The 23,760-nt window shown below is 38.1% G+C and overlaps 2 protein-coding genes across 2 annotated transcripts; one reads left to right on the top strand and one right to left on the bottom strand.

Moving 5' to 3' along the window:
- Positions 1 to 1,021: 1,021 nt before the first annotated feature.
- On the bottom strand, positions 1,022 to 10,990 carry LOC122078037 (dolichyl-diphosphooligosaccharide--protein glycosyltransferase subunit 4A). Its single transcript, XM_042643913.1, has 3 exons — positions 10,873 to 10,990; positions 10,052 to 10,087; positions 1,022 to 1,276 (listed from the first exon to the last, which is right to left on the bottom strand). Exon 3 carries the CDS (start codon positions 1,274 to 1,276, stop codon positions 1,163 to 1,165), a length of 114 nt encoding a protein of 37 aa, XP_042499847.1. The 5' UTR covers positions 10,052 to 10,087; positions 10,873 to 10,990; the 3' UTR covers positions 1,022 to 1,162.
- Positions 10,991 to 12,854: 1,864 nt separating this feature from the next.
- Positions 12,855 to 21,947, top strand: LOC122078144 (glutamate--tRNA ligase, chloroplastic/mitochondrial). The gene is made up of 13 exons (XM_042644005.1): positions 12,855 to 13,177; positions 13,704 to 13,822; positions 17,526 to 17,647; positions 18,176 to 18,358; positions 18,555 to 18,673; positions 18,805 to 18,853; positions 18,970 to 19,071; positions 19,157 to 19,259; positions 19,385 to 19,448; positions 20,018 to 20,132; positions 20,519 to 20,619; positions 21,274 to 21,430; positions 21,551 to 21,947. Exons 1-13 carry the CDS (start codon positions 12,915 to 12,917, stop codon positions 21,779 to 21,781), a joined length of 1,728 nt encoding a protein of 575 aa, XP_042499939.1. The 5' UTR covers positions 12,855 to 12,914; the 3' UTR covers positions 21,782 to 21,947.
- Positions 21,948 to 23,760: the final 1,813 nt, after the last annotated feature.

The following is a 23,760-nucleotide window of genomic DNA, read 5'->3' as shown; positions in this document are numbered from 1 at the left end:
ATGTGTTGATGGTTCAAAATCATATTATTCATACGTCATCACACCGGAAGGGGGTAAGGTTTAGCTGTTGGAGACTGCTGAAATCTTTACTTGAGTTTGGTTCCACAGGCGACTTGATATGATGATTTACATATTGCTATTTTACAAAAAGAGGAGGGGTAACAAAAAATAGGCAAGTGTTTTCTATTAAGGAGACACACAATAGTCTTTCCGTGCCTGTCTATGTTTGGGTATAAAACCACGCAAGTCGGTAAAGTTTTTTTCTTCAAAGATAAAATACAAACTAAAGGGAAAAGGTTGCACCCCTTACACCCTTTTATAAGAAGGTGTGCAATGATGCCCTACTCCCTGAATGGATACCTATGCACTCTCTGCCATTGGCTTAGATGCTAACATGGAGACCACATGACCAGGTAATGATCCTCAGACCATAAACTAAATAAATATAGAAGAAAAGAGGGGGGGTGGGTGGGGAGGAGACCCTAAAGTCCAAGACTCCAACTTGCAGAAAGGTTGCCTGCTTCCTCTCTATTCAACCTATGTTCCCATATTCACAATCACAGAATAAACAGGTTCGGCAGACAATGATTTGTCAGTGTGATACTTTCTTTCCCTTTCTTTTGGAGACAACCCATTTACTCACTGGATCACTAAGGCACTTTGTTTTGTTTATGTAACCAAAAGGTTATCTCCTTCACACCCCCCCCCCCTAAAAAAAAAAAAAAACCCCCCCAATATGAAATACATCCCTCCTTTGTGGTAATTTTAATACAATTATACATTTGAATGAAGTTAGTTACAAATATAATAGCAAAAACTTACTAAATAATGGATCATAGTCAATATCGAAAAATAAATTAGGTTGCATCCATTCCAGAGCTCCCCAATCTAATGGACCACTCAAATCTCCCAAGACCAAGAAAACTGTCAATATCCCAACCTGTCCCACCTGCAGCATACGTATTTGATAAAGTACATAGCAACGTTGATTTAGTGCAATCAGTGGGAACATTGCACAAAATGCAAGAGTAAAGACCTCTAACTATTTCAATCCAACTCTACTTTACTACATAGTTCAGTCACAAAAATTGACATCATATATATGCCATATAAGGTAGCAACTTAATAGTGAAAAACATGTATGCAGACATGAAACAAATTTTCAGTTCCCCTCATACTTTGGATCGGCCATCACATAATGGTAAGCGATTACTAGAACAAAAATAAAAATGCCAAGAAAATTGGCAAAAAATCCAAGGTCTTGGTCGTCAATCATCTGCAACAAAGATACAAGAACACAAATTAGTCAAATCTGCTCAAAATGATTCCATCAGGAGTATTCATCATATTGTACATCAATGGCATAGGTAGGAGAAAAGGTATAAGAAACAAAATATTTTATTTGAAAGAACATTTGCAAAAGGCCTAATTGTCACGGGTTCAACTCAGGAAACAACCTCTACGCAAAGCGGGGGTTAAGGCTGCATACATTATGACCCTTCCCAAACCCTGCAGAGGCGGCAGCCTCATGCACTCTGTACACCCTTTTTTATTAGCAAGAGGAAACCTAATATCAAAGCCAATCTATTTGTACTTGCATTAAATTAGACCATGGCAATCAAAAAATGAACATGAGCTACTCTCTAACAGTTCCCTCTCTTTGCATTTCCCCTGTAATGGAGCGAAAAACAAATAGCAATACTGATGTAGATAAGTCACTTGGGCTTATTTTATTGCAAATAAGCCTTGGGTTGTGTTATATATGTGTTGGGTCTTTGATCCCATGGGTTTTCTTTGAAATGTGCCATTTTAAAAGGCCTAAAATATGGGTAGAAGGTAGGAAAACGGGATTTTATTCATTAGTTTAATTAGTTGCTATTTAATTCAATAAAGGCCCATTAGGCATTTAGTTGGTTGTAAAGTCCTATATGGACTATTAGCTAGTTAGTCTTACTCCATGTTGGAGTCATAAAGTCAAGTCCTAGTCCTATTTTGAATTCCTAGTTGTAGTAAGAATGTCTAGTCCTATTGGGAAACTAACTCCTAGTTGTCGTAGGAGTGTCTAGTCCTATTGGGAAACTAACTCCTAGTATTAGTATGATTGTAAACTTCCCCTCTATAAATAGAGAGGCATATGTCCCATTATTGGGGAGATTTGAATGAAAGAAAGTTTGCAACTAAATGCTTAGAGCAGCTAAGATAGCTGTGGATGAGAAGCCCAGGCTGAGATAGCCACTTCCTTTATTCTCTTTCACCCTTCTCAACCCCCCATCTGTTATATTCTTCTTTTTTTATTTTATTTGTTGTAACATTCAAGAGGTATAGTTCAGATTTTGATAAAAGTCTCCATAAATCAGAACCGATCAGCAATCCTAGTGGGAATAGGAGAGAGATCGATCTCCTCTCTTTCTCTCTTCTGTACTCTGTTCAGCCAGGTTTTCAATCAGGGTATTCCATGCCTCATAAGGGTCCCACGATCCTTACCTAGTCACTGTTGGAAGCATTCAGCTGTTGTTATTGAAGGTTCTTCTCAATTTTCTCTCATAGGTCAGAAAATCAAGAAAGCTTGTAGCTTCACAACCAGCCGTCAGAATCCTCTCAACTTTAGGGGTTTTTGTACCCTCCCTAGGGACTATCTATGCCCAAGAGTGTAACTCAATCGGACTCCTACAGCCCTGGCCACACCTCTCTCTCTCTCTCTCCAGCTCTATAACAGGTCATTCTCTCTCCTATCAGGTTAGGTTTTGGGCTGGTTTTGCTCCTATATGGGTATTGTATCCTTGGGGATTTATTTGATGGTATTATTTCTTTGTTTCTTACTCCTATTTGTATTGTTTGGGGTTATAAACTTCGAAGTTAGTTACTTGTAATCTACTCCTGCATTAAATACAATGTTGGAAACAAACCAAAAAGAAAAAGAACGTTTTGAGTTTTTGCCTATTTTTTTAGGATTTGATAACAGAAGGACAAGTTTATTGATACAATAAAATATTACGGAAATACAATCCTCATCAAATGCGAAGTACATACAATCCTCATCTTAACACGTACCAGATCCTAAATACATGAACTACCACTGCATATACAAGGAAAAGTAAACCAAAACACAAATAGCCATACGGTAGACAATATAATGAAATATTTGGCTATGATTCTCCATCTTTTTTGCTTTTGGGCTTGGAAACTAGCTTCTAGTGTTAAAAAGTGCATCCAACGGATATATTTCATTTTTTGATATCTTTACCACAAGAAGCTGGAGAAGCCCAAAAGCCGGAAGGGAAACCGCTTCTTGAGCTTTTGCAGTAAAGATGCCTAACAAAATAAGTTCGTTGTTTTCTACCCTTCATAACAACATAAGCTCCAGCAAGTAAGAAACCTATCTCAAGTGTAACTTGCAGGAGTGGGGTTTGCTGAAGGCCAAATAAAGGGAAAACAGTCAACAATCTCCTGGAGATGGGGGAAATATAGGTAAGGTTAAGGATCAAGGTGGAGATATTAGAGACAAGAGGGATAATTTGTTTATAGACTTTTTCATTAGTGAATTGTTCATGAGCCATTTGGATAACATTTAATAGACAATGAAGAGAGTGTCGATAAATTGAATGATCATCCATGTAATGGAAAGAGTAGGTGATGGGGGGCCCCTTAGGGAAGAGGGGGAAAATCAGACTAGCAGGGGGAGAGAGGGGAAACACACATGCTCACAAGCACAAACCAAACTAATTTCATTCAAATAAATTCAAATCCTTTCAACACTGAGTGTATGCAAGTATATAAAGGGAAAATAATAAGACTCCTACTTAGACTCTAACACTGAAACTGACTCTTACTTCTCTTACGTATCCTATCCCAAAACAAACATGATAAATAAAAGACATATTATTAAACTAAACTACAACAACCATTGTTGGACCTAAAACCTGGGTTGGACCCGTTCTTCTTGGCCCTTGGCTTCCACAGCCAGTCATGTTGGTCCAACCACGTGAGTGCAGTTGTATCTACATCAAATCTCCTCCTCTGAAAAGAACTTGACTTCATCGAATTTGGATGAGGTCCAAGAATGCAATCAAAGTCAATGCACCTGAGGAGAAAAGTACCAGCTGTCCTCTTGAGTTTGAGAGGGGGAAGATCCTTTGTTGGAAGGAACTTCATCTCAAGGCCACCATGTCGAAAAAAGTATATATTCTTATATCCATAGTGCTTGGCTTTCTTGTCAAACAACCATGGGCGCCCCAGAAGAATGTGACAGACTTTCGAAGGGAGAACATCACAATGAACCTGATCAATCAGTCCACTAATGGAATACATGAGCAAACACCTTTCATTAATTTTCAGATTATTGTTGCTCACCCACCCAACTTGCGAACATCTACAGCAACAACATTGGTACAACTATCGGGGTCAATCACCATATTACATAAGCTATCATTGCATCGCACCTTGGTCTGAAAGATACTGTGACGGCGCCAATCGTCCTCCTCAGGAATCTTCTGTGCAGTCAAAAGAGGACGAATCACATAGAACGGTTGGGGCTCACCATCACTGTCACCATCATTAATCTCATTATGCTCACGATCACATTCAGCCTCCAGATTTACTGTTCCTGTTTTTTGTTGCTCTTCTGGTGTATAGAGTATAAAATTGTCCTTGTCGATGTATGCTAGCAACCGGTTAGGACATTGATTAGCTCTATGCCTGTACCCCTTGCATAAGAAACATTGAATAGCCTCCTTTGGAAATACTGAGTTCTTGTCATAACCACGTTGATGTGAGGAGTATGGATGATTAGGCCGTGAAGATGACATGTCTAGATCACGTCGAGGTGGAGAATAAGGCCGACTGGGTTGTGCAGATGCCATAGATGAAACACTAGCCTATGGTCAACTGATTGACTTTTCCTGTGGAGATGACTATGGCTGAATAGAACTAGGACCTCTAGGAAAAACATCTATAAATGGCCTCCGATTGTATGGGCGTTTCAGACTTTCATCAACCTAATATGCTTCTTGTATGGCTTCTTCCACTATAGGCAGTAGGCTAAATGCAAGGGCAACACTAAGTTGAGGGTGCAAACATTGCAGAATTGTGCTACCAATACTTCTTCATCCCACTCAAAATCAGAACGAGTGGCCAAATAATAAAATCTAGCAACATACTCTTCAACGATCAAATTCTCCTGTTTCAACTGTGCAAACCTGAGATGCATGCGTTGCTTGTAATCAAAAGGCAAGAATCTCTGATTCATGCATTTCAGCCCAAGTAATGACTAAACCAATGCTTTGGGTTCGGTTATGTTGTTGTTGCTTGATCCACCAGACTCGGGCCATGCTTTTCAATTTGGCCTCTACCAAATAGGATCTTTTCGGCCTCAGTCAACCCGTACCATATGAATAACGTCTCTAAACTGTGAGAATCCAGTCAAGGTACAATTTTGGATTTTTGTCTCCATAAGAATCAAGGACATTCAATTTTATTGCTCTTTCTACTCCATCATCATATCTACCAGTTCCATGAGGTGGTGGAGGTGGTGGTGGTGGTGGTGGTGGTGGCGGTGCCAGTGTATGATGTGGTGGCGGTGTTGGTAGTGGTAGTGACGGATCCTGTGGACTGGTGTCAGAAGAATCCCCAGATTGAATGGGACTCTTTCCTCTATCTGCTGCCACCAAACGATCAATAGAAGCTTGCATGGATCCCATAGAAACTTGTATGGATCCCATAGTAACTTGCATGGATTCCATCATTGTCTTAAGAAAAGTGACAACGATAGTGAGAGCTTCAATTTTCATTAGTTTCTCCCTTATAGGATTCAGCTGTTGAATAACTTCACTATTGACTACCATGGTGGAGATAGACAAGATTATACTCAAGTATGATGGCAAAATAGTAAAAAAATGAGGTTTAAAGAACAATGGCAGAATGGTAAATAACTCTTTTTTTTTTTTGCACGGATGGCAGAATTGTAAGTAAAAGTGAATCCTCAAGTGAGTGGCAATATGGTAATTAGAAGGACAAAGTAACACAACATATGTGTCAAGGCAAGCTGGAAACTAGACAATAAATATGGACAAAAGGAAAGGAGAAAAAGGGTAAGGGCAGATTGGGAAAAGAAAAAACAAAATCAACTCAAATGAAGAGTTGTATGGGGGAGGGTTACCAACAGAAGGGTCTTTCTCTTTCTTAGAGACGGAATCAGCAACGGGAGTCGGCTTCGACCAAGAGAGAGGCTCGCGATGGGGCTTCGCAGGTATGTACTCCTTTCTCTCTCTTCTCGACTTCTCTTCTTCTGCCATCTTTTTTTTTTTCTTTTTTCTTTTCTTCTGGTTTTGCTTCTTCTTTCTTCTATTCTTCTGGTTCTGCTTCTTCTTTCTTCTCTTCTTCTGCTGCTTCTTCTTCTTCTTCTTTTTCCTTTTTTTGTTTTTTTTCTTTTCTTTTCTTTTCTTTGGTGCTTCTGGAACCCCGATCGAAGGCATCAGAGGGCAGGGGGTTTCAGTAGGGTTGAAGGGATGGGGTTGGGGTTTCAATTGGGAGATAAGAAAGATTTTTTTTTTCTCAATCTCAACTGAGCCAAAACAGAGAATGGGAAAGGAAATCACAGGGAGTCACATGGGAGAGAAAGGGAGTCGTAGGCTACTGTGGGAAGTAGAAGAAGTTGTGTTTCAGTAGAGTTAGGGGTCCTTCGCCTCTAATACCAAGTTGATGGGGGCTTTATTTACCTTCCTTTATTGGTTAGAGATTAGATAAACAGTCTTTTATACAGATTTGATTTTTATTTTAGTTGCTATCTAGGTTTAGTTTCTATTTTTAATTAGCTTCCAAAATTATGTCATTAGTTTTCTTTAAATAGCCTTGTAAAGAACTCAGTTTTTTAGATTTGAATGAAACTGAAATTATATTTTGGATGAAATTATGGCTGCCGTGGGCTGCTTATCTCTTGTTCTCATTCTTTAAAGTTCTCTTCTCTGATTCTCTTTTTCCTCTTTTCCATTCTTACTTCCCATTATTTCTTCTTCTTCTTCGTTATTTTCTGGTTTTTCCCTCCCAGCCCCTGTTCTAGGCAACAGTAGCAGGTTCAGAAGAAAGCTTCGCTGAAGCTAACGTCCAGTGGATTGACTCTGATTCTTGGGTCGAAGGCTGCTACCCTGAAGGCAACCCTAACCCCAGAGAATCACCTCCAAAGTCTATCGGTGTAGTGGGTTACGAGACTGAGTTCAGGATTGATTTTAGTTCTAATGCCAGATACAAATTTCGGAATCTGTTTGCTTTGATTCTCTAGATCTCTAGTCCATCTATTGGTGGAATTTGATACAGTTAGGGAATAAAAGGTTCCCCTAAGTTTCTCGTGCAATTTGGGGTCTCGGTTGAGGTGCTTGATCGATTTGAGAAGTTCCGTTATTGCTGGCTTCAAGTTTATTTCGTGGAGTCTAAAGGTTGAAGAAGGCAGGAGTTTTGAAATTATAAGTAAAGACAGACTACTTTAATTATAGAAAACCCCCCTTTCCTCAAAATTATGTTCTAATATTTCCCAATTCTCTTGTAATTCAGAATAAGCCGTTATATTAAAGTTTTTAGTTCTAGAACTACCAAGCTGCCATATAATTATTTTTAAGGCCCAGATTTTTCTGAATTTACAAGAATACCCTTTAACCATTGTACTTGAGTTTAATTACAGTTTTGCCATCTAGTTGAAGCCCGATTTACAATTCTGCCATTCAATTTTTTGGGTTGAGTTATTTGGTCATTATTGTGGGCCCTAAGCGATCCGATTCCTTTTCTTGGAACCCGGATCCGCATCACTAGCAGGGGAGAGAGGGAAAACGCACATGCTCACAAGCACAAACCGAACTAATTTCATTCAAATAAATTCACCTCCTTTCAACACTGAGTGTATGCAAGTACATAAAGGGAAAATAATAAGACTCCTACTTAGACTCTTAACACTAAAACTGACTCCTACTTCTCTTACGTATTCTATCCCAAAACAAACATGTTAAAATAAAAGACATATTATTAAACTAAACTACTACCAGCCCTTGTTAGACCAAAAACCTAGGCTGGACCCGTTCTTCTTGGCCCTTGGCTTCCACAGCCGGTCATGCTGGTCCAACCACGTGAGTGCAGCTGTATCTGCATCAGTAGCTGTTGAATAATTGAATGATATTTTGAAGGAAAGCAGGGATAGCAATCTGTTGAATGGTTTGTGGTAACTTTTCCAGGGTCACAGCATGGTTGATAAAGCATACTTCTGCCATCTTCTATTCAGATGGCTGATTACTTTATTGCAGTTTGGAAGTTCTGTTTCCCTGCAGTATTAATATCCCTTCTTGAGGCTTGCAGATGCTCTGTTTTGGATCCAAATTCTAAACCTTGAAATCCACCCATAACTCTCCATTTTTCACTGTTTCCCCTACAGCTTTCCTCAACATTTCCTTTCATTAATTTCTGCCAAACCCTACCACTAAACCGACGTCAAGACCTTGTTACTTGGCCAAACCAGGAATATACTCTATTCTGGCCAAGACCTGAAGAGATATTGCACCTGGGATACTTTGGTGTCTTTCCATGAGATTTCAGCCTTGGGACTCACCAGGAACCCCACTTGACTGTAACTTCAGCCCCATCTGTGCATAAAAATCTCCCTTTCTGTCTTGCGCTAACTCTTGATAAATTTCCCAAATTTCAGCTCTAATTCCTTAGCCTAGTATTTTGGCGTTTTTGGCCCCTCCATCAGTACCCTATCCATATTTAGTTATGATTGACAATACAAAATCTAAACCGTGCAAGCAAAAACAAGGCAAAACAAAAATATCGATGTACATAACTAGTTTAATATTAACATATTATGAGATTTTAGGCCAAGAAGTGTACCAAGTAATTGACTGGATTAAAGTGTCAAAGTCCAATCCAGTATAAATGTGTTAACCAAAAACCATCCCAGTAATGGTTGGTGACAATTTTTTTTACCACGTTCTTCTAATTAGGTCGGGTTCCCCAAACAATCGGGTGTTCCCATTCACACTTCAACCACATGGAAAGTTGCTGGAGAGAAAGGAATTAGTCATGCAGACTATAAAATGACAAAAATCACTTAAGGTAATAGAAAAAAAGGGTATCCATTATGGTTTTGGAGGGGCCAGCCAGTCGTTGCTTCTTACCTTTTCAAGTACAAACATGATGATTATGTCTCATGTTTTCACCTATTTGTTGCAATCAATACTTGGTATCCTACTTGAAGATTTCTTCATCCTTAATCTCTCCAAGATTGGTCACTGAATCTAACTTTTCACCACTGTCTCAATACAAGTATTTTTCTTGGTCAAATTCTTTATTAATTGATTGCTAGCCAAATACTCCAAGTATCAAATCCAATCTCATTTAAAAGATTGAGAATTTGATTCAAGAATCTAATAAATTAAGCCCTGGTTTAGTCAGGCATATTGAACATATGGATCTTAGGCCAATTTTCCATTATCACCTAAGCCCCCGGATGAACACATCGGATACATCACGAGGGCTGTAAACCTTCTCTATAACATCATAGCCAAACAGAGTCACTTGCATCAGTTTCTTTGCTTCACGATAAACAATACTAGCTACGTGTTTTGTTCTTCAGTTGGCGAATAATTATGTCCAACCCAATGATTTTCCTGAACTCTCTAACATTTCTCCTCGACCTTCATTGTCGAAATTGTGTGTTGGCTAGTTCCCTTTGCTACTAGGGCAACAAGGTTGTCAACGATAAGTGTCTCATTTGCATGGTTTGACGTACTGTGAGTACCCTGGTAAATCACAGACTTAAGATGTTCCCTATAAATTGTAACTAACAACCCACACCCCTCCGGAAATAAATAAATAAATAAATAACAGCTCTTGCCATAATTCAGTCCACACATACCAGTTAAAGGCAACTCTCACTCAAGCAACTACAAGGCTACAATGTTAAATTTTAGAAGCAATGTTCATTCAAAATTTATGACATAAAATTTTCATTTTCATAAACAAAAAAGTCAGATTAATAAATAAGGCAGCATTTTTTACACATATTGGAACTCACAGTGTAGCAGTAAGAATCCTCCTACTTGTGCTGTTCCTGCAAAAAAATTGAACCATACATCATCAATCAAGCACCCATCTCTATTCAATATCCAATACTTTGCACATGCATCAGTAATCAGCGTACTATAGTAAGATTTTTCATCATATTCGTATTATAAAGTCTGACATAAGGCAGGACAAACTAAAAGCATTTAAAAAAAAACAATATAAGTTAGTCCATTTCACAGATCAGAAACAAAATCCAATACTTTGCACAACATGTTCAGATCACTCCTGCTGTAAATCCCAAAACAAAGTCCTACCCGCTCACGAAAAACATATAACCCTCTAAGAACATATGATTGCATATGTGATCTGTGTGCACGGTGTACCTACTCAAACCACTCGCATAACCATATCAGAATAGAACTCTGCAGAAGCAATGTGCAAACCCAGAAAAAGAAAACCCGCATTTGCAAGAACGTCAGCTTCAATCAACAGAGCCACTGTAGAAGAATAAACAACGTAGATCCTTGAATTTCAAAGAAGAACGAGAAAACCAGCAACAGGGACCCGGATCGTGGGGAGAAAAAAAAAAAAAAAGATTCAGAGATAAATGTTTGCCATAAATTTATCAAATCAGATAGAAAGCAACAGAACAAGATACGAATTATACCAAATTTCGTTCACCATAGGTATCTTAATAATAAAAAGTCAAAACCCTTAACCCTACACCTCCGCAAAGAGAGATTCAACAGATAAAGGGATAGGGAAGAAGGGTGAGAGATCTGAGACCTAAGTTTCAAATGTAAGAGATAATTGAAAGAGAAATAACCATACCTCGACTTCAGGCTCAGGGTCGCCGCTGCAATCTCTCTCGGGCACTCTTCAACAATCTACACACAAGGTGGGTTTGAGGGAATTAGAACGGCTGTTGTCAAAATCAAACCGAATTTGAACCAAGCCGTTTACATCCAAATCAAGAAATCGTTTGATAACTGGTTCGATTTTGGTTTCAAAATGAGACCGGTTTCTGCACAAAACAGATACATAAAAGGATGGAATGACCAACTTTTTTTTTTTTTTTTGGTAAATATGAAATGACCACCTTGCACCATTGAAATGGACATCTAGCTGTTGTTGATGCTTTCAGGTGTGCTCCCGTTGGTCCCCGTTTTGGTGCAGGGCTATATTGTCTTGTAGGAAACCTTCTCCCATATATTAAATAAGAGAAAATTAATATTACTTAATTGCATGGTACATGTGCCCAAACATGACCACCCTGAAATGACCGTCTTACTCCCTACAAAATGAAAAATCCCCTTGAGCGAAACCCTTTTGTGTCCCCTCATTATCTCCCCCACGATAGTTGTATCAGTGTCACTTCTGGTTGTTGTGAATGGTGTCTATTATTTTATTTTAATTAAATTTGAAAGATGTTTTCTTGAAAAGCATAGTGGGCCAGTTACAACACACATATAATCATTGTTAGGGGCAAGCTTTCTACCTATTATGAGGGGTGGGGCATCATTTCGTATCCTTGTGTCTGGGCATAGGGACCACGTTGTCTTTCATACTTTTTTTCCTATTAAATTTTTGAGATGAAGAATAAATTTTTATTGTGTTTCTATGGGTTATAGATTTTTAGAGTTTATGTTTAAGTTAAAAAGCCAAAGGTAACATACAGGGTGTGCAAAGTTTGGGTGGATAATGAGGATGTTCGCTAATGGCTCACACAATAAAATAAAAAAGGGTAATCTTTTGAAAATTTGGATACTCCCCTTGAAATTTCATGGTTTATGTCTAAATTAGATGTTCCTATATGTTGTAAGGATAAGCATTAGGGATTTACCATTAAAAAAAAAAAAAAAAAAAAAAAAGGCTAGGATTGGTAATGGATCCTTCTCAAAAGAACATTCAGCTGCTTTTGGTAGTCATTATGTTTCAAAACGAATTTTCAAATTAAATCGGGGCTTTTTGTTTCCATGTCAAAATTTGGTTTTGAAACAAAATTCTAATGTTAAAACCATTGTTAATTAAGATGGGAATGGCAAAAAAACAGAGATGTATGGTGTGGATTTTAAACAGATAAAAAGATGAACGGTATGATCAAACAAAGGGAATGGCAAACGGACAAGAATGAATGATACGAATATTAAACATGTAGTTTTCAAAAGAATGAAAAAAAAAAAAAAAAAAAAACGATAGTATACTTATACAATTTGAGAGACTATTACCTGTATACTTGCATCTAACGTTTTAAAAGTTTTTGAGAGTTTCAAGATAAAATAGTCCAATGGATTACAAGAATATGAGATGTTGTTAGCTTTAGCTTATCCTTACTCAATGGGCTACAAAAAGACGATATTGTTTTCCTATATAGATAGTGTGGAAGTTAAAAACCAAAACCCAAGTATACTATCGTCTTCATTTCTACTCATGGTATTTTTTTTTGTTTGTTTAATAAAATTTATATTTTACCCTTAAAATACAGATACGCGTTTAAAACGGTCATTTAAAAAGAGTTTAAAATGGAATTTTTTGCCGTTTCTGTTTTTCCCCATATTGTATAGTAACATACGAGAAAACACGTTTTAAACAAAAAAAAATGGCAACCTCATTTTAAATGCATTTTAACCAACAATGGTTGGAACATGTTTTTGGCCTTTTATGTTACCTGATTCGTTTCGTGGATTCGCAGTCGAAGTGTTTCAAGGGTAAGTTGGGGTTTTCTCACTATTGTCTTCTGGGATAGCGAATCTATTTACCAAAACACCCCAGAAAGAGACATTTCAATCACGCACCCGGATAGCCTTCCTTCTGCTTATGTAGCTTTATAACTTGGGAAGAAAAGAAGAGCAAAGGCTCAGCTGAAGCTTAAAATGGCGACTCTGGTAGGATCGCCATGGATGAGAATCAGGGTTTTTCCAGAGGTTGCTTCTCCGTTCTTCCGTCAACCATCTATCTATAAACTGTGTTTCTCTCCTCTTCGGAGGAATTTCTCTATTTGCGCTTCTGCCATTCCTGGTGATGGTCTTCCCAAGAGAGCTGAAGGGGAAGTTCGTGTTCGTTTCGCTCCTTCGCCGACGGGGAATCTCCATGTTGGTGGAGCAAGAACAGCTCTCTTCAATTACCTATTTGCGAGGTTCGTCTGGTTTGGTTTCTTCCATTTATTATTATCTCGCTCGAACCATCAGTCGTGATATTAAATCATTTCGAGGGGAACAAAATGCACCTCCTTCTTAGTTATATTGCAATTGTCTGTGATTTAAGTGTCACGTTCTGCAGGGATTAAACTTTTCATTCTATGGTATTGACTTCACCATTTTATTTCTTTATCCTAAATTATAATGGATTTATGGAATCTGATACCCGGAGTCATTGCATCAGCACTGCTTATCCTGTATCATTTCTTTTGGTTCCTGCACTGATTTGTTCCCTTTCTCATCAAGCTTACTGTTACATTTCTGATGTGAGGACAATTTCACATTACACCGAAGAAATGTAGGCATATCTAATGGAAAGTTATGAAGAGTTTTCATCTTAGTGTTTCTTTTATAATTGAGTATTTTTTTTCCTTTCAAGTATGACAACTCATGTTGCGGCGTTTGAAATACTTCAAGTTTCCATCTTTCTCTATGGTTACAAATTAAAGAACATTTCTTTTTCAGGTCCAATGGTGGAAAGTTTGTTCTTCGAATCGAAGATACTGACTTGGAGAGATCTACAAAGGAGTCTGAGGAAGCAGTGCTACGGGACCTTTCATGGCTTGGCCTTGATTGGGATGAAGGTATTTGCCTATCTAACTACTCATTCCAGCTTTCGCACTGTGTCAAAAAGGAAAGAGGAAATGCAAATTTTTATTGATTATTGGATCTGAGAATTGGGAAACAGCATCGCTATAAAATGGGGGTAAGGCTGCGTACATTGGGACCCCTCCACAGACCCCAAAATGGCGGGAGCCTTGTGATTGGGTATGCCATTTTTTTTATTGGATCTGAGAAGCCTCTAACAACACCGCCTTCTATCCATGTAAACCTCGAGTTTAGGTCAACTGCTACAGTCCAATGCATGGCTACCTACAAATTAAGATGGCAAAATTGAAACCGATACAACCAAACTTTACAATATGCAAACCTTAAGAGTTCATTCTTTGTTTACTTAATAAAGTAGCCCCGACTATAGGTGTACGAAGGCACAAGAAAGCACAAAAGAACCGGAAGTACTTAAGGCAAGCTGAGGCACACAAAGGCAGGGTGCGGGAAGGAGGACTAAGTCTCATCAAAATTTTGAAAAGCCTCTTAATTTCCCTCTCCCAACTACTGACGGCTTCATTCATGTATATGTAGGCATATGAAAGGTAATTTGTGGCTCCCTCAATGGAAAATTCCTGGGTCCTCCACACCTGCATAGAGGCACCCACCATAGTGAAGTAGCAATAGATACAAGGGGGCGAGGCACAAGTGTTGGCGTCTAACCTGAGATCTGAGAACCACACCCTAATAATGCTGGCTAATAAGCCTATCCAAGAATAAAATTTCAAGTCTTACTGGTTATGCTGAATCACCCCTATAGATCACTAAACTCTGCTGATATAATATGGCCAAATCAATTAATAGTCCATAAAATTTCAGTCAAAATGCAATACCCTACATAGGGTTTCAAGTTCTGTTGCGCATGCTAGATATTCAATATGCTAACTGGCACTATGATTGGGCGGCTAGTGGAACAGCCCACGTGGCTATTTTTTCAAGCCAACAACCAAGCTTTTAGTGGAAGCGGTTGTGTGGGCTGTAGAATAAGGTAAATTTAAGCATCAGTTATTATAAAGTTCATTTAACAACAATTGCCTAGTGCAGTTGGTGCGGCTGTGGTGTGCAAAGCCCACGCACACCAGGAGGTCTTGAGTTCAAGCCTCTTGGTTGTTACCTTCCCCTCCCTGCCTATCAAATATATATATAAAGGTTCTGTTGACAAAGTTTGAATCGGTTTGAGTTCATAGGTTAGTTCCAGGTTCCGAAAGTAGGTGAGTTTATGGAGTTGATGAAGGCATCACGTATTGAATTTCTCAAAAGTGAGAAGAAGGAATATATGAATTAATAAATGAAGACTCAGGCCAGGAACATGAAGAATTGAATTTCTCCGATGACTTTGTGTTTTATTTTTTATAGCGGGGGCATTTTTTGGGTTGGGTGATAAGTAGGTTTGGTATTTGGCTATAGGATATTGATTAGGTAAAGGAAAGTTAGGGATGACACTGTCAAGGAGGTTGTACGATTAGGAGTATTAATAGTAAGTGAAAAATGAAGAAGAGGAAGTACTTAATATGACACTAAAGTTCCACTGGAATGAAATGCTCATGGATGAAGTCCAAGAATTGTCCACTGCTTTGGGTACCACCAACCTCAAATGCCAAATCTCCCTGAACATATATGCCAAATTGTACTTTGACTAATTCATCTTAGTGTCAAAGAATTTACTTTTATACTTATATATTCAAGTATATTTTAGGGTTGGTCGAACATATTCATTAATGTGCTAGACGTAAGTCTTTAACCATGCCTGTCATCCCTATTTAATATTCAAATGCTCCTCAAGGTTATATTTAATCATGTCGTTTGTTAGTCTCAGATTTTCAAAAAACTCAACTCAACTCCATTCAGCTTTATCCCATGGGTTGGCTACATGGATCCTTTTTCTACAATCAATTCTATTCAAAGACAAATTGTTATTAGTCCTGAGCTACGCATGTCTTTCCTCACCACTTCTCCTAGAAACTTTAGGCCTACACTTGGCTCTTTTAAAGTCCTTTAATCTGAATCAAATCACCCCTGCATACTGGAGCATTAAAAGGCCTCCATTGCCAATGTCCATACCACCTCAAACGACTTTCATAAAAATAAACATGTATTATAGATGCTCCTAAATTTGCTCTAATTTTTTTTATTCATGTATTATCTTTTCTAGTTTTAATACTCATCAATCTCAACATTCTCATTTTAGCTAAATTAAGTTTATTTATATGTTGTTTCTTCATTGTCCAATATTCAGCTCAATACTTCATTGCCGGTCGTATTACTATCCTATAAAAATTTTCCTTGAGTTCTAAACGAAGATGTTGATCACACAACACTCCACTTCATCCACCCTATTTTAATTCTTTGTGCAACATCATCCTCTGTTTCTCCTTCTTTATTTATAATTGAACCTAGGTACCTAAAATTTTCACTTTGCGGTATCTCCCTACCATCAATTTTCACCCCTCCCTTCCAGTCCTATTGTTACTAAAGTTACACACCATATGCTATGTTCTTGTTCTCAACTCAACTCAACTTAGCTCTATTCTGACTAAATGGGGTCGGTTACATGGATCCCTATTGTACTATGTTTTTGTTCTACCTATTGGAAAATCTTAGATTACAAGGTTGATCTCCATAATTCCAACTTTACACTTATCCCTGCTTTTGTTTCATCCATGAAAACAATATCATCAACAAAAAGCATACACAAAGGGGTATGATCTTGAATGTCTCTAGTCAGTTCGTATATGATTAGCGCAAACAAATATGGGCTCAAAGTTTTTCTTGATGTAATTCAATTGTAATTAGGAATTCACTACCCCCCATCCTCCTCGGGTTCTTACACCAGTTACTAGACCACTTAACATAACTTTGCCTATGTCCACATGTTTACTTATTAGAACACTTTTCTTCTTTGATACTAGCCAAATTAACTTTCCAGGGAGACTGTCATAAACTTTTCTAAGTCAATAAAGACCATATGGAGATCCTTCTTACCTTTTCTAAATCTTTTCATTAGTTACCTAAGCAGATTAATAGCATTTGTGGCTGATCTTTCTAGTATAAAACGAAATTAAATATCCGAGATATTAGTTTCTTGTCGTAGGCGGTTTTAATTATTCTCTCCAATAATTTTATGGTATGACTTGTCAGTTTTATTCCTCTATACCTAGTCCAGCTTTGAATATTACTCTTATTTTAATAAATTGGAATCACAATGCTTCTCCTCTATTCATCTGACATTTTTCTTGTGCTTGTAATCTTATTAAACAACCTAGTTAGCCAAGTTATTCCACATATTCTTAAGCTCTTTCACACCTCTATTGGAATTCTATCTGGACATATTGCTTTACCTATTTTCATCCCCTTTAAAGCTTCCTTTACTTCAGACACCCAAATATAAGATTTGTGGTTTCTTGATAGGTATTACACTAAAACATTATTCAGAATAAAAGCATAAAGTCTATTCTTCCACTTGACATGATGTTCTGAAACTCAAAGTATGCCGAAAAATCTTGGCAAGCTAAAAATTGATTTTACTCTGTGTAATAAGATTGTAGGCTTTCTGCCGTATAGGCTATATGCAATTTCCAACATTCAAGTTAGATAGTTGTTTGAAATGTGTCCTAAAGCTTGAAATATCCATGAAGCAGCAGAAGATGATGCTGTTGTTCTGTAACTTTAAACATGCAGGTCCTGATGTTGGTGGAGATTATGGCCCATACAGGCAATCAGAACGAAATTCTTTATACAAGCAATATGCTGAGAAGCTTCTCAAGTCTGGTCATGTTTATCACTGTTTCTGTTCTAACGAGGTATTGGAATTTATTAGTCTCCATCTCTCTCCCTCCCTCTTTCTCTCTCTCTCTCTCATTTTCTCTTATGGGCTTATGGCATTCAATTACTGGTTGTGATATGTGTAAAGCAAAAGCCTTCTGGTTGGGTTTAAGAATTCTAATTAAATCCCAAGGATGTGTTTTATCTGTATCAATTTATGTGTGCAGGCATCTTGTTTGTTAACATGAGAGTTATGCACATGTACTGTACGTGAAAGTTGCTAAAGGGAGTTATGGGATTGTCATGCAAAATGGGAGAGATGAGAGGAGGAAAGAGAGAAGTTTTCCATGTTATCAAGCACATCCTAACTTGTAGAATTACTCCTTTTGAACAGAAACAGAAAAATATATATTTGACTCAGAAGTATTCGTTTGGAATAGGATCGTTACCTAACAGATCCTAAGAGTTCAATAAAGCTTGAATAATTGTTGTTTTGTACATTCGTAGCTTGCTAATAGGAACCTTACAGATTCCTAATGTAAGGTTTTCAATATGATCCTTTCCAGGAACTGGAAAAAATGAAGGAGATAGCAAAACTAAAACAATTGCCACCAGTCTATACTGGACGGTGGGCCCGTGCAACAGATGAAGAAGTACAAGAAGAATTGGAAAAAGGAACGCCTCATACATACCGCTTCCGTGTGCCAAAGGATGGAACTCTAAAAATTGACGACCTTATTCGTGGTGAAGTAAATTCCATTCTTGAACTTTCTTGCAGTGAGCTAATCATTAATAACTTTTAGTTTCACTATCAGTTCTTGTGGATCTTATTATAGCATTTTGATAGTTTATATGTTGTTGTAATGCATTTTCACACTTAATGTTGCATTCGGTGACAGATATTCTCTTGTATATCTTGTTAATTTTATTGATAGTGTCATGAAGGTCAGTTGGGGCTTAGACACACTTGGGGATTTTGTGATCATGAGAAGCAATGGCCAACCTGTATACAACTTCTGTGTCACAGTAGATGATGCTACCATGGCTATCTCACATGTTATAAGGTAAAAGTTGGTCTTTTCAATGTGAAAATGTTTTATTATGTTAGTTGAATTACTGTTTGCAGATTATTGCAATTCCATACTGAGATTTCTTGTTCTCAATTGGGTTTTATGTCTTAAAACTTGCATTTCAGGGCAGAAGAGCATTTACCCAACACCCTAAGGCAGGCACTTATTTACAAGGTAAATTGTAGTTCTTTTAATTTTTTTTCCCAATTAAGCTCTTTAATTAGCTGATGTTTTCTTTTACCACTGCAAGGAATAATTAATTCTGGATTATCTATTTTATTCTATCACAGGCTTTAGGATTTCCTATGCCTCACTTTGCACATGTATCGCTAATTCTTGCTCCTGATAGGAGTAAACTGTCAAAGCGTCATGGTGCAACTTCAGTTGGTCAGGTACTGAGACAATTATAATTTCCTATGGTTTAGTTGGTAACTTGTTTCATTTGGTTTTGAGTTTTCTCCTGGGTTACTGTGACAGTTCAGGGAGATGGGATTTTTGCCAAAAGCAATGGTGAACTACCTAGCACTCTTGGGTTGGGGTGATGGTACTGAAAATGAGTTTTACACGCTTGAGCACCTTGGTTAGTAATTTTCACTAGCTTGAAAAAATTGTTCACGCTTTTATGTTGGGTGTCATAATACAATCAGACTGGTTTTCAATTTCATTATGTGTCTTTGACTCGAATTTGTAATTGTGGTTTTACAGTCGAAAATTTTTCAATTGGTCGTGTCAACAAGAGTGGGGCTATATTCGATTTGACAAAGTTAAGGTAACTTTGCTTTTTTCGAGCTGCTCTTTGCCAAACACACATGTTGATATATTTCTTCGAGGCCCTCTTTCCTGCATGACATAGGAAGGCCTCAAGGTCACCCAAATATCTGCCATGTGGTTGCTCCATTGAGGCTGAATTTTGTGAACAGTTAGACCCCTAGGTCTCTTGCTCGCATATCAAATTTTAACTCAAAAGGAGTTTGCCAAGTGGCCAGATAGAGCTTTGAAAAATCAGGAGTACAGGAGAGTGCTCAGTAGCAGTTGGAGTACTATAGACGTGCATGGAGTTTCATGGGGATGCATGCAACATGGTGATATTTGATTGAATTAAGCTTTGTAATTTGACATGTGACTAATCCAGACCATGCCCTCTCTTTCCAACGATTGGAATAGCTACGTCATCTATCCACATGGCACAATAAGTGTGGGCCACTTGGGAAGGCCTTCCTAGCCTCCTAGGTGGGCCACTCAGAGGTCATTTTGCCTCTCATTTTCCTGTGTGTTTTAGGGTTTTTACTAGTTCTCTGAAATAGTTTTTTCTTTCTTATTTCTTCTTATAAACCAAAGGTGGATGAATGGTCAGTATTTAAGAGCTCTTCCATCAGGAGAGTTGACAAAGCTTTTAGGTGAACACTGGAAGAGCACCGGAATCCTCAGAGAATCAGAAGCGCTGTTTATAAGAGTAAGAAGAAGAATTATCATTTCCCTTGAGCTAGTTAGCTTCTAATGTTCCACTGAGGACACCAGCATTTTTTGTCTTCTTATCATTTTTGGTTTTACTTAGGATAGAATGGCTTGAAACTTTGAAGGCCCTCTGAGTAGTTGGGGATGCTTGATCATCTTACTCAATTTGTTTGCTTTTAACATCCCCCCCCCCCCCCCCTTTTTGTGGTGGCTGGGTCTAAGGAATATATGGTTAGATGCTTGTTGGTCAACACTTCCTTACTTCCAAGCATGGTGGGATTAATATTAATGGATATACTTAATATCTTTCATTTCCGAGGCTGACTTCTGTACTTATTATCAAATATCATCTTCTGATCGTTGGGAAGCATATTTCTAAAATAGGAAGCTGTTGACCTACTCAAAGATGGGATCGACTTGGTCACTGATGCAGAGAAAGTACTTTCAAACTTGCTATCATATCCATTGTATGATACTTTGTCAAGGTATCTACTGAGAATTTAAAGTTTCATGTTACGTAGAATATTTTTTAGACTTGCAACCATTTCTTACTCGAGACCATCGGAGATTTTGGAACATTTTTGTCTTTTGCCATTTATTTTTTCCCTTGCCTCTTTTTGGCCCTTCTCTTTCCTCCTTTTGGTCCATGGTATAATTTGTATTTTCAACTGTTCATTTGAAAGTCATAACTAGATGATTAGGACATTTGAGTTTGAATGCAAAAATGGCACAAGAATATAAATGTATAGGGATCATGGAGTGTTCCCAAAACAGTCACAGAGTAAATATTCCCATCCCATCTTTTATGAATTGGCTGCATAATTTGCTCCCCTCTGAAATTGATTAAATTTAATATGGGAAAAAAAAACTCTGTCCGGGGGTTTGGCCAACCCCAACGCTCCCATGTGTTTATCTCTCTCCTCCCTTTGTGGAAAGACATCCTACCCTTTGTTTGAGGGAGGAGAAAGATAAGCACAGGGAGTGCTGGTGTAGGCCACGATCCCAGACAGAAAACCACTTCCCATTTAATATTCTAGAAATTTAACAAACTCAAAATCTTATTTAGGATTAGTTGGTCCAGTTACATTAGTGTTACTTTTAGTTTTTGATAAATGTAACAGCATGTGTTCCATGTGCAGTCCTGAGGGAAAATCTGTTTTGGAAGACAAGCTGTCTGAAGTTTCAGCCAATCTCCTAGCTGCCTATGACAGTGGTGAGTTCCATGCTGCGCTTGAAGAAGGCCATGCTGGTTGGCAGAAGTGGGTAAAGAGCTTTGGCAAGTCAATGAAGCGCAAGGTTGGTTCTAGCTGGTTGTTAGATGACTACCATCCTTTACCAAATTTTGTTTTAGTATCTCTTCTCTACATGTCATCTTGAACTGAACTGAAACTACTCCCATCTCCTTGATCATAACAGGGGAAATCTCTCTTTATGCCTCTTCGTGTGTTGCTGACTGGAAAGCTTCATGGCCCAGACATGGGGGCAAGTGTGATTTTGCTCCATAAAGCTGGAACTTGTGGGCTGGTTACTCCAGGAACAGGTTTTTTGACATTTGAAGAAAAGTTTAAAATGCTGAGGGAAGTTGACTGGAACACATTTAACAAGGATCAAACTCAATTAGAGTCTGCATCCATTGTGTCTCACTAGGCTTAGAGTGACTTTTTTTTTTTGGATGAATATTAGAGTGACTTTTGATTGCTTATGTATAAGTTTATGAAAATTTTGCATGGGGTCACCCTCAAATTTTCTGATTTCTTTTCATGCAGTAGTGTATGTGTAATACATATCCAAAATCAGATGAGTTTTGGTCTAATGGAGTTGTTTGGAAGTTCAGTTGGCACCTAAGAACAAGACCAATGTTGTCTGCACTGTTTCAGTGCCGTCTTCTGCTGATGTGGTAAAACTTCCATCCAAAAGCTTGTTGTCATGTGGCAGAAAGTAAGTACTATTTTTCACCTCCCATAAATGGTAAATGTTTTGACTAAAGTGTGAGTTGAGGAGGATGAAGAGTATCCATGGTAGGAAATATAGTTAAAGATGGAGACGAAATTTTACATTTCCTGTCTAGCTTGTCTGTATCTGTATAACCCTTGGAATTGCCACAGCATCCCTTCATTTAACTTGAATCAAGAGAACTCAGGTATGATCCTTGACCGTTCCCTGATTCTACCATATTAGTAGTATTTTTTGGTAATTGAAACTTCATTCAAATAAAGCCGTGAAATATAAAGTAGATAAGTCCATAAGGGCATGAAATACACAAGGCCCGGACGTAAAATACCGAAAGCCAAGGAGTGGAATATCATACCAAAAAAAAGAAAAAGAGGGGAATATGATCATGCTGTTTGACATGCTATAAATGGCGGTCTTCCAAGATAGGGTATGGACGACCCAAAAGAAACCCTAGCAAACTTCTTGTATAAACAACGTCAATCAGATATAAAGTCCTCTTTCAAAAGGGGGAGAGGTAGATCTGTTATGGGCATTAAACAGCACATTCCAAACGCAAAGTTTCATAGTATGCATGCCGCCAACGCATGTTAGATAACGAATGTCATAGTATACATGCGACCCAATGGCTCTACCTCATTTAGTCATTATTTAATTAAGTTTGATCTCACAATGCTTTTAAATGTTTGGTAAAATAAATTATTTTGGACAATGATGATGATGATTATTGAAAAAGAGAGATCCTGTAGGATAAGCTAGTAGTTGTGTGCGTGTCTCTTTCCTCACGTAAAAATGAAATGATGTCTTTTGAGCTACCATTCTGTGTTTTCAAATGCCATAGTTCTTTTTTTGTTTAACATGCAGAGGTACCTATTTGATTGAAGGGCAAGAGATCGTGTCTTGAACACATGGCTCTTGCACAAGTGTCTGGGGGTCAATGAAAGCATGCATAAGGGCATCAACATCAATGAAATTATTTATTTCATAGGGGGGCAATAATTTTAGATGCCCTTGTGTCTAGGTGTAGGGACTGTACAATCCGATTGTTTTCTTTGACCCTCTTGAATTAGGTCATAAACTACAAAATAGTCACATTTTCTGTCCACATGACAAAATTAAAAGTATGGAGTCTAAGAAATCTTTTGCAAAAGAAAAAAAGAGAAAGGAATTCTTAATTTTTGGGTGCAAGACCCACACAGGCTAGATTAGGGGCCACCGCATGATCCCGAGTTTATTTACCCCATGTTTGGATGTCATGAAAAAAAAAATCAATTAGGTTTTGTACGGCTTCTTGACCTCCACATTTTCCTGATGTTTTGATAGCGAAGATAAACTTTACCCAAAAAAAAAAAATAGTAAAAAAACCTGAGAGGGCAAGATAAAATTAGTTTTCATATGAAAAACTCATAGTGAGAGAGAGAAAGAGGAGAGGGGGGGGGGTTGGTGGGGGGATGGATCGTGGGCACACGAATGGTAGGGATAGTGATAGGTTTGAGGGCTTAAATCTTCGCCAGATTCACAAAATTTGTAGCAAAAAAGTTTGCGGCTAGGGAGGCTATGCAATATTCAAGGAGTTGTGCGGAACGTAAGCATAGCAGTTGAAGAGAGTATGAGAGCAGGAGAAGTAGAGAGAGAGGGGGGAGGAAATAGAAAGAGAAATAGCGTCGTGGGCACTC

Source organism: Macadamia integrifolia, chromosome 5, assembly GCF_013358625.1.
Source record: "Macadamia integrifolia cultivar HAES 741 chromosome 5, SCU_Mint_v3, whole genome shotgun sequence".
Taxonomy (NCBI): Eukaryota; Viridiplantae; Streptophyta; class Magnoliopsida; order Proteales; family Proteaceae; genus Macadamia; species Macadamia integrifolia.
This window is presented reverse-complemented; position numbering and strand designations above follow the sequence as displayed.